Here is a 13743-nt window from a genome sequence, read left to right on the forward strand (position 1 = left end):
TTACTAGACTGGTTCCCTTTGGGCAGCGGCCTACTCGGGAACCACACAAGACTGGAACGATGCGATGTTGGGAATGCATACCCTACCCCACCCAGTTACCTGTTGTACCTGTTGTCAGAGTACTCACTTTACCCGTTGTTAGAGTACCCAGTGTGGTTGTGGTGCCCATTACCACAGCACTAATAACGTTAGATATCACAGTTAACTCTTTGACTGACAGAAATAAAACATGGCTGTTTTTTTTTTGCTTTACTGGGAGTCAAATGCCATCTAGCATTCTCCTCATTGATAATAAAATTCAAAATATGACGAGAAATCTCATCATTGGCAGTCAAGGAGTTAATGGGTGATTTATAAACGGGCACCAGCCCCATAGATCTATGCAATATCCGTTGCAGAGTACTACCCGTTGTACCCGTTGTCAATGTACCCAATGCGGTACCCATTACGTTTGAGGTCAATCGGTCGGACATCGGCCGAGTTATGCACTCAGACAGACCCAAAGGTTTTTTGAATTCATAGATACAGTAGATGCAGTATAGCTATATTTCTGCAGGTGAGATAAACCCCACAGTGTTACATACATAATGCAGACTGTGATATGGGCATATGTGTATTTATTCATCTTTTTCTGATACTGTTGGCCTGATATGTTTTCCAAGTTACTTTTTTCTTATATACCCGATTAAAAGCACTACCCACCAAGTTAACACCGTGAAAGTGTTAACTTTAAAAAAATACATTCTGAGAGTGTACAAAAGTGGACCATTAGATTTTCTGATAAGAACAACTTTTGCAGAGGATCATAATGCTACATCTTTCTAATACATTGGTCAACGCAATGATTCATGTCCCTGCACAACACCAGTTGAGTCCCTGCACCATCAGTGTGATCTCATAATGAGTCATTATGGTATGTGGTCATCATCATGACCAGCTAGCTGGGTGCTTTGACCGTGTTCCGCTTGGGAACCACATGCACTACTGCTTTTCTATCCTATTTGATTGCATTCACCTTCTAGTCTAACCTATTCAATCCGGTAACTCATACTGTGTCATTTTAGATTTTCTTTTAGCTATAACCATTTATTTATACTTTGGGCTATTCAAAAATGGCAGATATACAAGCTCATAGCACAGATTTATTCATTTTAAATTGTGGAAATTTGCAAATCTTTGAATATATATGTTTTTATAACATTTTTAAACTCAAATCTTTGCTTCTGGGGATTCTACAAATGCCATCTAAATCCTAACAGTTTTTTTTTTTTAAACTTATGTTGCTGTAATATCACTGGTTCTCAAACTTTTTTCATGTCAAGGACCACCCAAAATGATTGTATTTTGAGAAGGACCCCCCATCTCAAAATATTTTGTTCCAGGGACCCCCCCAGAAGCAAAGAGTTAAAAATGTATATATATTCAAAGATTTGCACACATTTTCACAATTCTTTTTTCAAAAATAGCAGATCTACAAGCTCATAGTGCGGCACTCTGTGGATTGAATGGGCCAATGAAGGGACACCAGGTGAATGCAGTTCACTACTTGGTAGGAGACAAAGCCAGCTGCACCAGGGGTCCCTGAGGACCAGGTTTTGTGCAGTACATGCTACAGTATGTGTACTGAAATAGAAGTGAAGATGATGTGAGCATGATGCAATGTAATCTGTTCACAGGAGGAGACCTGGAGGCTCTGAAGAAAAAGAGCTTCACCATGAAGGAAGGAGTGGACTACAGGGTGAAGATCCACTTCAAGGTAATGATGGGTGGATGATAGAGCAGGGGTCTTCAACAGAGGGGGTCCGGGACCCCTAGGGGGTCCTCAGAGCTACTACAGGGGGTCCGCCAAATATTTGTGTGTTGGGGAACTTTAGCCCGAAAATAGCCGATCTACAAGCTCACAGCGCCTCGCAGCGCGAGGCGCTGTGAGCTTGTAGATCCGGCTGTTTTCGGAGAGTCGGTGTAGAGGGGAAAAGAGCAGACCAAGTACAGAGCCAACGGTCAAGTTCTCTAAATATAAGTTTAAGCCGCAACACAATTTCATGCAATATGTGGTGGGGGGTCCCTGCTTCATCTCTCTCTCGGCTAGTGGGTCCTTGGCCCGAAAAGGGTTGAAAACCCCTGTAAGACAGAGGGATGGATCAGTGGACGGATCGATGAGAAGAAGTGAGAGAATGGATAAAACAAACAGATAACTAATCAGGGAGCGACTGAGAGAAAGGGAGGGAGGGCGGGGAGATGGGGGGGAGATGGGTGGGGTGACAGAGTTGGTGGGGGGGAGGGGGGGTGACAGGGGGGGCGAGAAGGGAACGAGACACCTGCTTTCATGCAGCACACAGCGTTCCTCTGAGCCGTGATGTCAGCGGGGACGATGAGCGTGTTGAATCAATGTATTTGACTGTTTGATGTCACCGGCTGCAACAGCGCGGCTCACGAGGAGGATGTAGTGAGTTCACGTCCTCTGCGTCCTCCTCTGTGTCCTCTGTCCCCGCGTCCCCTCCCCGCATTCGTTCTCTCGTTTCATCCCGGGCCCTGGCACTCCTCCTCCTCTGTCGCTCTCTCTCTCTCTCTCTCTCTCTCGTAATCAGACCTTTCCCAGCATCGCTGTCTCATTCCGTCCCTCCCTTCTATATCGTTCTCTCTATCGCTCTGCCCCACACCCCACTTTAGCTTGCAGTGTTTTTGTTATCCTACTTTTCCTCTCGCTCTCTCTCTCTCTCTCTCTCTCTCTCTCTCTCTCTCTCTCTCTCTCTCTCTCTCTCTCTCTCTCTCCTTCTCTCTCTGTCTCTCCCTCACTTTCTGCATCTCTCTCCTTTCTCACTCTCTTCATCTCTCTCTCTCTGTTTCTCTCTCCCTGGCTATCTCTCTCTGCCTCTCTTTCTCTCCATGCCCCTCTTTTGTCTCTCTCTCTCTCTCTCTCTCTCTCTCTCTCTCTCTCTCTCTCTCTCTCTCTCTCTCTGTCTGTCTCTCGCTCTTTCTCTCTCTCTCTCTCTCTCTCTCTCTCTCTCTCTCTCTCTCTCTCTCTCTCTGTCTCTCTCTCTCTCTCTCTCTCTGTGTCTCTCTCTCTCTCTGTCTCTCTCTCTCTCTCTCTCTCTCTCTCTCTCTCTCTCTCTCTATCTCCCTATCTCTCTCTCAGCTCAGTTCATGTTATTGTCCCGGTAGAGTGACATGTGGTTTTCCACTGCAGTCAGGGTCAAGTAGCCTTCAGACAAAACAAACAACACAGAGTCATCATTTAAAACGGCACATCCTAGACAGAATACACGCTCACAACGACGGAAGGGGTCTCTCTGTTCAGTCTCCCTTCCTCTCTCTCTCTCTCTCTCTCTCTCTCTCTCTCTCTCTCTCTCTCTCAATGACTCATTTCCTCTCTCTGTCCTCTTTTTTTCTTTTTTTTACTCTCACTCACATCACTTTTTGCCCTCGTCTTTCTTTCTCATACCTACTGTTCTGTTTTTATCCTCTCACGGCCCCTTCCTTCACAATCCTAAACAAATCAGCAAACACTGCACACACATAAACACAGTGTTTTTCCCATGCTGTTCTCCCATGTCCACTATAAATAGCTGTAGAATGTAGATTCTGAAATATTTCTGAATATAAATTGGGAACAGACAAATGGGAAGTGCCCAGGGACCAGCGTGGACATTTGTGGAATGGTCTGAACTTTGAGGGAAGTTTTCTTTTTCCGGTGGATGTGCTTCAGAGACATTTCAGTCACGTACTGTACCTTTTAGAGGGGATGCGTACAGGTTGACCCCACACTGGAGACTAGAGACTTTTGATTGAATTAGACCATGTTGCAGTCCAAAAATAGAAAAGGTCCTCTAGGGCACTGTTTCCCAAACAGTGGGTCGGGACCCATTTGTGGGTCGCGGACACATTTTTATGGGTAAATTGAGTATGCCTTCATATTTTGTTTCCTACATTTTGGTTTTAGTGATTATTATTTCAAAGCATTTTCAAAAAGATATTCCCCCAAAATGCTACATTTTACATGAATTAAAAACAAATTCAATGATTTTTCAAAATAATTTCATGAATAAATGAAAGAAAATCAAATAAATTCCATAAATTAGAAAACAAAAGTAGTGAAAATAGCCGATCTACAAGCTCACAACGTGGCGCGAAATGACTTGTTGTGAGCTTATAGATCAGCTATTTTCACTAGTTTGGGCCCTGGGCAAACATCTGATTTCTCTTTTGGTTCTTGGGCTAAAAGGTTATACCATTTGGTTCCAGAATATCATGCAGAATTTAATCAGAAGCATTATTAAGCTTATTTTATATTTGGGGATATATTTGAGAATCGTTTCACTCAAGAAAGCAGTAGGATATACTATTAAGAACTGAGATTATGAAACAGAACTGGATGTGCTCTACAGCAATGGTTCTCAATGTGGGGTCCTTGAGGGGGTTCCAGGGGGTCCTCGGCCAAATGATTGATAGTTCGGAACCAAATGGACCCTTGTGTGTCTGTAACTCTGAGAGTGTACAAATAGAACCTGCAAATGGAACGAGTCCATTTGGTTCCATTTGTACACTCTCAGAGTTAAATTAACACTGAAGATACTACAGTGCAGATTGGGGGTCCCAGAGATCAAAATGGTATCAAATGGGGGTCCATGGCCTAATGCATATCAAACTGGGGGGGGTCCTTGAAAAAGTTTGAGAACCACAGTATCAGAAAACAAAAAAGAAACAGGATTTGGGAAAACTACAATAAATGGAATAAAGATTTAGTGACAACGTGATCTAAAACAGAACAGAAAGTCACAGTCTCAAATCTGGGCAGAGCTACAGCGGGGGTGTAATGTTCTGCTTCAGTACAGTGTGTGCAAAATGTGCATATAATACTGTATATTGTTGCTGTCCGGCGGGAACCAGCTAACTCCATTTTGACGCTTTTGCATTTTTTTTCCATAAATCAGTGCTCTTGAACACTTCTGTGGGTTGGTAAAAAATATATAAAAAGTATTAAAAAGCGCTTATGACAAAACCTGCTAACTCCATTGGATCCTCAAACTTTCTGCTAAACCAGCTAACTCCACCAAAGGGGGTTTTGCTGACTCCAGGCTCCACCCCCTTTTGACCTCCAACCTCATTGTGAGCTTGGAGGTCCATTCAGCTGTTCTTATCAATGATGAACAAAACCTCCTAACTCCACTTTTGTTTTTTTCATTTCCTGAAAAATAAACTTTTTGGAGTTAGCTGGTTCCTGCCGGACAGCAGAGATATATTGGTAGTATGAAAGTATCATACACTCAAATGATATATTGTCACTGTCAGGTGGAAAACTCCTATCTTCAAATGTTTTCTTAAATGAATGCCCTACTTGATCATACTACAGCGTCACACAAAAGCATCAAAAGTAGCAGATCCATAAGCTTGCGGCGCGAAGCGACACGTTTTGAGCTTGCAGATCTGCTACTTTTGCTGTTTTTGAATTTGAATCCTGAAAAGTAACAGTTTTGGACATATGAGGTTTCCATCCGACAGAGACGATATTGTATCAAGAACATACTGTATCGGTGTAAATACTTAACGTGTGTTAATAAATACTAACGTTAAGTACTTATCCTACTAGTACTAATATTACTAACATGTGTAAATAAATACAAAAATATATGGAAGAAGATATAATTTAGAACTCATGAACCCATGAACAGAGGTAATGTCCAAAATGTAATATGAAAGAGAAATTAAACAAAATGTCTTTGTGGGATTGAGGGTGTCTGTGTTAGAAGAAAAGGAGTTTGTGTTTGTGTTTGTGTTTGTGTGCGTGTGTGTGCGCGTTCATGCGTGCATGATGTGTGCATGTGTGCTGACATCGGTACAACAGAATGGGAAGACAGTACTCTAGGGGCTTGGCCTTGAAGGAAAAGGGAGATGTGCTGAGAATTACCAAAAGGCCGAGAGACCGTCTCATTAAGCTCTGCTATGAGGACACCTGCTGGTAAAAAAATGCTACTGCATTTTAGGCAGTGCAAGTTCAATTTGGTCTATAAATTGCAGTTCAGTGAATTAAAATCAATTTAATTCAGATCAGTTCTTTAAATGAAGATCAGTTTACTTCAATTCCATATTGTGTGTTCACATTACACAAATACACAGTCAACTGAATTTTACTCAGAGACAAGATGCATTACAAAATGCATTACAAAATGAAGAAAAACTGCTACTCTTGAGTTTAGGCCATCAGGGTAGGTGACTCTAATGGCAATGGTATTAAAGTTTTTTTTTTTCACACCTATAGTACCTGCAGTAATCTAGGGTCATTTGTTGGTTGAAATGGCAAGCTCCACTTCACAAACTGGGTAGATCAAAATAACTTAAAGCCATTTGTAGTCTTAAGAGCATTAATTCAAATTTCCTGTAATGTCATTAAAGTCTTCATGGACACCTTAACAAATGAGGAAATCACAGAAATATTTTCCAACAGGATTGCTGCAGCTTCATGATCTAGCTTTGCAGACAGTCAGGTGAGATTGTAAACATTAGCACATGGATCCCGATGGAGTTTAGGATAGACCTATCCACTCCGAGTAAAAATGGTCCAGTGCTGCTGCTTTCTGGGCTGTGATCATGTTTTGAGCTATTTTTTTATGCCCTCTTTGGACAACTTGTTGACAGAGACCCAAGGACCTCAATGGAAACAAGACCGCAAGGACTTTTTTGAACGGACCTTTTAGATAAAGTATTTTAAATGTGCTGTTTTACATTTTTTGCCTTAAAATATTCAATCAATCAATCAAACAAACAAACAGCAGGAGGCTATAAACGGGTAGCTTGCCATTTCTACTGACAGCTGACTCTAGAGAGTCAGAGAATAATCTTGTAATAATAGCTGTATCTCCTTGTTTCTGATCCATGTTTCTGTAAAATGTGTTTGTTCACAGGTGAACAGAGAAATTGTTGCTGGTCTGAAGTACGTCCATCTGACATACAGGAAAGGCCTTAGAGGTAGGACACAACACAAACACTGTCTACCGAGGGAGTTTTCATTTTAAACGTATAATGTTTGTTGATGCTTGATGCTTTGTCAGGTACCTTTTAGTGTACAAATGCTGATGTAGAGGCCACCCTTCCCTTTCACATACCATGTTGACACTGATGAAATGTCGACCATGTTGACTTAAAGGTCCATGGCGATCCAAACTTTAACCACTTAAGCCCCATTTTCAAAACATTTCTAGAACTATTTGAAAATATTTCACAAGCTCACAATAGAGCACCGAAGTCTGACGTCACTGCCGCTAGAGGCCGCTGTTCTGCTTGTTCGTGGTTTTATTTTTTGTGTTGAAATCCCCATTGGAGAATCTTAGATCACGTCATATAAGAACTGTGATCCAAACATAAACACATCACCCCGGCATTTCTGTCAGGTGGGTGGCTCTGCAACGTTTATGATATTGCTTCATATTTGATACAGCCTGTTTCTGGCGAAAATGGAATTAATTCTGCCTTAAAAGTCTTAAGAACTACACTTCCGGGTCTGAAAATCACTGTCCCTACACTACAGCAGCCGCGTTCATGGGAAATGCAGTCTTTGGGTCGTTTATAGCGTTTATTGTGTTACTCTTTGGGTAAATGTGTAGATTTCCACCTTCAGTCGATGCTTCATATCCATATGAGTAAAATCGCCGGGGTGGTGTGTTTATTTTTCGAACACAGTTCTTAGGCGATCTAAGATTCCCCAATGGGGATTTCAACACAAAAAATAAAGCCACGAACCAGCGGAACAGCACCCGCTAGCGGCAGTGGCGTCAGGACTTCAGTGCTCTATGTCACGATGCAATGAGTTTGTAGATCTGCTATTTTTGAATGATCTTTGAACATTTTTTTTTCAATTTTGCCTAAAATAGAGACGCCAGGTTTAAAATGGTTAAGTCTATACCAAACCCTTACATTAACCTTAACGCTACAACAAACTCTGACCCTAACCGTAACCTTACCACAAGCCTAACCTTTCAGAACAGCACATTGAGTTGACATGGTCCCCATCATGGTACTTGAAAGAATGCCCTCTGTGACAGTATGAGGACAACAACGGTACCTGACAAAACATCAGAATATGACTAGCAGGGGATAAGAATGGATTGGAGAGTCCATTTTGTATAAAGCATTGGTTTCCCCTATCTGGAAAGGTTTCTATGTGACAGCTGTGAGACATCAGTGACATTTCCTAAAGGTTTTAAAGAGAAGAATTGTCACCATATACTGTTAATGTGGTTGAGTTAACGAGAATGGCCATGCACAAGCGCAGGGTATTAGAAGGTGTGGGATTTATCAAGAAGATATAACATTGAATGATGTAAATGTAATGAATACCAACTTCAATGTGTACTAGAAGATAATTGAATGTTATTCACAATGATGAGGATCCTAGCTATGAGTGTATTGTGTTTTTGCAGCTTACAACGTTTACAGCTATAATAAACAGTGAAGATGTAGTGTATGTTCAAACAGTCGTTTGTCGTCCAGTTCATAATTGCCTGTCTTCTTTCTCCCTCCAGTGGACAAGGCAGTGTACATGGTGGGCAGCTATGGTCCTCGGGTCGAGGAGCATGAGTTCATGACCCCAGTGGAGGAGGCGCCCAAGGGCATGATAGTCCGCGGCACCTACCACATCAAGTCCTACTTCACCGACGACGACAAGACGGACCACCTCTCCTGGGAGTGGAACCTCAACATCAAGAAGGACTGGGACGAATAGAGAGTGAGAGAGAGCAGGAGGATGCTTCTTTCATTTCTCTTCCCTCATTTTCACCCCTCCCTTATTCCTCTCTTCTCCATCAGCTCATAATCCTCAGAGACCCCTCCCCCCTCCCCTCACCACCTCTTCTCCATTCTACCTCTCCCCTGTGAGAGAAACCATGGTATTGAAAAAGGGTTGGAGTAAAATAGATGGGATGGAGGGTGAAATACGAATTCTTGTTGTCTTCCCCTCCTTGTCCGTCTGTTCTGCCTTTTCCTGAAAGCCGCTTTCGTTCCTGGTTCTTTAAAACCTGTAAAGGGAACCTCACTATGAAGAGAGATTGTCACAAAAACAGAGGGGTCCGCCTTGTCTCTCTTTCCTCACCTCTTCTCTCTTCTGCCCCCTATCCCTTCATCATATTCTGCTCCTCTATCCATCAGTTCTTTTCTTTAATTTTCTCGCTTCGCCTTTTCCAGCTGCGCGGGGAAGTCATCGTCAAGATGCAGTGGGGTGAACTGAGTACAGAACTAAGTCCTTTCTCTCTGTACCCCCATCCCTTCTGTCCTCTCCTCCATCCATTCTCTTCTCTCCGTTCCTTCCTCGCACTACCTTCCCCTACCTACACAACAGCAGGAAATGTTCAGCGATGGCAGGTATTGATACAGGGAGTTAGTCATGGCACAGTTCAGGGAGAGGTGTACACATTTTAAAATAAGAATGTAACAAAGCAAGGATTTTGTTTGAATTCGTTTTTCTTTATTGTTATTATTTTTGTCATGGGTGAAATCATACTAAAGTAATTGGTTAGAGAGATCTCTTAGCCGTTTAAAATTGTAGGAGTGTGAGGATGTTAGACAGTTAGTTTACTGGAGACAAAACATACAGTTAACAGTACACCTTATACTTTATTTGTCCTGTCTAGACATGAGGTGAACAATAGAAACACCATGTTTGATTTTCACCTTCAATCACCTTTGTGATAAAAATACATAAATCCCCCATGCGCTCTGTTGTCAAGGACTGCAAACTGTATAGTATATCTGATACTCCGTATAGATATTATTCTGTATGTATTGTCATTTTCATTTACCCCTTACCTATCTAATGTTGGACATCATATCTATCTACCGCCGCCTACTGTATGACATTCAGAGTAACTTGACTCACATTCTGTTTCATGCCATTTCTACAATTGATTAAGTGGCTATTGTTTAACTGATTGATTGATTATGCTTAACAGTGACGAAGGGCTTACAGTTGGGCTTCGAAGGCAGAGAGTTGAGAAAAGATGGATTGGATGTCTTTTTGTTCATTCTAATTTAATTTTTTTCTTTTAATGTTTATCATTTGTGACACTTGAATGCCTGTGACCTCTTTTTTCCTTGCAAGTTTGTTTACCATTTAATTGAGTTGTATGACAGTGAACAAAGAAAAAAACGTTTAAGAGAGTATATGAGTAGAGGTAGCAGGCTTCTTTTTTATTCCGGAAGTAAATGAATGTTTTCCAGCTTTTAAGTGTACTTTCAGTTGTAAAAAGAAAAGAAAAAAAGATTCCAGATTACATCACCTTTTAAAACTGTGATATGGACATCCAACACAGATCCTAACCTCTTCTCTCTAAGCACACCATGGAGGATTGACTCTGTAGCAACTGTGCTTTGCCCTAACATACCGTAGATATGGAATCTTTTATAATGTTTGGCAAATTTGTTTCAAAAACCTTTGAGACAAGAGGCTCCTAGAAGTTTGGAAATCTTTTTTTGTTTTATTGCAAACCAATTAATAATGTAATTTGGCTGTGTGTATTATAGGAAAAGTTGCATGTGGATTATTTGGTATTTGATACCAAAGTGGCAAATTTACAACCTTTGAGCAAACTTCTCTTATACACCAAGGACGCGAGATGTGAATAAAATTCTACATTCTACCTTTTTAGTGAAGTATTGTAACTTAGCTGGATAATGTTGCAGTAGTGCCTGTCAGAAAAGCATACAAAGTGATCAATTACGTCCCCTTTAAAAAAAGAAAGAAAAAAAGAAGAAGAAAAAAAGACCCTCGTATAAAGTCTTTGGCTATGATATTGTCCTTGTTGCTGAACATGATATTGAGCATTGAAATGCCATTTTAAAATGGTCTCGATCTAAGAATAACTGTAAATGTTGGCTTGTTGAGTGTTGCATGGTATATCATGATCCTCTCTTCCTTTTTTTACGACTTTGCTGTAAAAATATTTACTGTGATTTTGAAAAAGAAAATGACACGATGACATTTCGATGTACTGCTGATGGTTGCTGGGATACTGCAGATATTTACAGGGATTCTTTTTTAAAAGGCACAGTCCGCTGAAACCAGTACGCCAATCTGTGCTTAGGTATTCACACCCCCAGGGTTTAACCATCACATGCTGCATCTGAAAAAATGAATAAAACAGCTGTCAGATCTATTCAAGCATCATGTATCTTTTAATAAAGATGATTTAAACAGTCCATATAGACGTCTGAGCAGTGAAGCCTTTGTACTAGTGATATATTTGGTGGGGTCAAAAGAATGAAGACTGAAAATAAATGAATGTTTGCTGTCTTGGAATCATAAGGTTCCTTGTTCAATCTCCAGCTCCTCCTGGCGATCATTGAGCAAGACGCTGAACCCCCAACTGCTTCCGATGAGTAGATTGGTACCTTGCATGGTTTCCTCAGCCGTCGGTGCGTGAATGGGTGAATCTATGTAATTCAAAGCGCTTTGGATAAAGACACTATAAATTTACCATAGGACTACAATGGAAACAAGCCCTTAGGGCTTTTGTGTTATACTTTTAACATCATTGTATAATCGTACCACTGTACTATTTGCAAACTGTTAATAAAGTATTCAATCAATACCATTTTAAAAGGAAAAACTTAAATTATATATTACTTTAAAAGTCTCCCTACACAAAAAAATCATGTTTTCTTTCTATTGTTAACTGATTTTGGAGGCTTTGGCTATACATATTGTTATGTACAGAACTTCGCACCAGAGCACCAGGCCTTTTCACATTCTTCCACTGGAGGGGGGAGCATCTCTGTACTTCCTAAAAATATGAACCGGCTGTTTGAAGTCACCATTCCTGCAAACCTATCATAGTCCAATATTCAAGTTAGCCACTTGCTGAAAACCATTTTGATTTGAGCAGTCGTGGTTTGTAAATTTGAATATTCATAGACAAAGAGTAATTGGAAGTTTTTATTTTACTTGCAAAACACTGCAATTTTGTTCACTGACTTTGGAAAAGCTCCAATATATATATATATATATATATATATATATATATATATATATATATATATATATATATATATATATATATATATATATATATATATATATATATATATATATATATATATATATATATATATATGTATATATGATGTTTGCAGCCATAGTCAAATAATGGTAAGCTATCTACACCTTGTGGACACATACAAAACTACACCTTGTCCTGTGTTTTTCCCCCCTTGCTCTGGTTCTCAAAACAGATACAATAATGGAGTGTTGCATTATGTGAACACAACAGGAAATTGACTCTTCTTTTTCATGTCAGAGCCACATAGAAACTGTTAATTCTAGAACTGTCTAGAAGTACAGTATTTCTATCAAGAGTCGTGTCAGAGTCTAGAGTACAATGTAGCTCAAACAACAGTCGATAGCAGTGGTTCTTAACCTGTGGGTCAGGACCCCCAGGTGCGTCCCCACATGATTGGGGGGGGGGGGTCCTAAATGACAGTTCAAATATGATTATTTTTGGGGGCCACAGCCTGAAAAGGTTGAGAACCACTGCAGCAATCATCATCCATTCTGGTGTGTTCACTACTACAGTGACCTGCCTCCCTGTTTCTTCTCACACTCAGCAAGGTGTCTCAAACTAGACAGCTGCCTAGTGCCTACCAAGGATGGAGTTGCCTGATAAATTCCTCTCAGCGCTGATGGTCCCCAACAAAACAATCCTCATATTTGCATGCGGGGAGGACCACCTGTTTATGACACACAGGAAATGAATAACAATACATTTAAATAAAACGTTCAGCTATACCGCAAGTTAGTTCAACAAATGTAATTTTTAGCATACAGTATTCACACTTACTCTCATAGGACCACAATGGAAATAAGGTGTACTGTAAGGATTATTGTTTTATCCTTTTGATGACAGATAATGTACAAAATACAGTATGTTCATGTATATACTTTTTTGACAATAAAGATGTCAGTCAATCAATCAAAAAAAAGCCCTGGATGAAGACGCTGAGTAGTGAGAACACAAGGAGGACCGATGTGTGTGGATATGCATATATATGTCAGTCAGTGGAAGGTTATTAGATTCACATGTAGGCTTTGTTTGCTTGTAGCCTATATTATATTGTTTATAATGCACAGTGCACCTTTTGGTGCACAAGGCACATTTCTGTGTAAACAAACAGACAATAAAAGATCCATCTGATCCATAATTTTAATTATACGTAAAAAGTGCTTTGTCCTTCTCATAATCTGAGGCATGCTTTCTGTTGATTGGCATTCATCACTTTCCAGTCCACTACCATCTTTTCAAAACTAAACAATTGAAATGTAATAGTGTGCAATATATCCTACTAAAAACAGATATAGACAATAATATAGACACTTAAACTGTCAGTGTAAGAGAGCAACAACAACAACAACAACAACAACAACAACAACAACAACAACAACAACAACAACAACAACACAATAGTAAGTAAAACAAGTATACAAGGAAATTACAATCTTGTTGTAACGGAAATTCAATTTAATTCCTGTTGATTATTGATTGATTAATGATTATTTCCATTCCTATTTCATAATTTGTTCTGTATGACTGTAAGCTGAATCAGTTCATTACAGTGTTATGAACTTATGATCATGTCTGCTGTCCTGTAGAGAATGTAAACATATATAGGGTAGGCTAAGGCGGATAAGGGGGCCTGGGGGCACCTGGAAGGAGAGTAGGCTGTATAGACTGTTCAGCCAAAATACTGCATCAGGGTCGTCGA

General features: G+C 40.3%; 1 protein-coding gene across 2 annotated transcripts in view; it reads left to right on the plus strand.

The window, feature by feature from the left end:
• arhgdig (Rho GDP dissociation inhibitor (GDI) gamma) overlaps positions 1 to 11184 on the plus strand; it is a 53677-nt gene extending 42493 nt beyond the window's left edge. For both annotated transcript variants that reach the window (XM_084073016.1, XM_084073015.1), the window contains exons 4-6: positions 1677 to 1756; positions 6900 to 6963; positions 8517 to 11184. In XM_084073016.1, coding sequence (XP_083929142.1) covers positions 1677 to 1756; positions 6900 to 6963; positions 8517 to 8716 — 344 coding nt within the window. In that variant the 3' untranslated portion in view covers positions 8717 to 11184. The remainder of the gene's footprint in view (positions 1 to 1676; positions 1757 to 6899; positions 6964 to 8516) is intronic.
• Positions 11185 to 13743: the final 2559 nt, after the last annotated feature.

Source organism: Gymnoscopelus microlampas, assembly GCF_963454915.1.
Source record: "Gymnoscopelus microlampas genome assembly, chromosome: 11".
NCBI classification, from domain to species: Eukaryota; Metazoa; Chordata; class Actinopteri; order Myctophiformes; family Myctophidae; genus Gymnoscopelus; species Gymnoscopelus microlampas.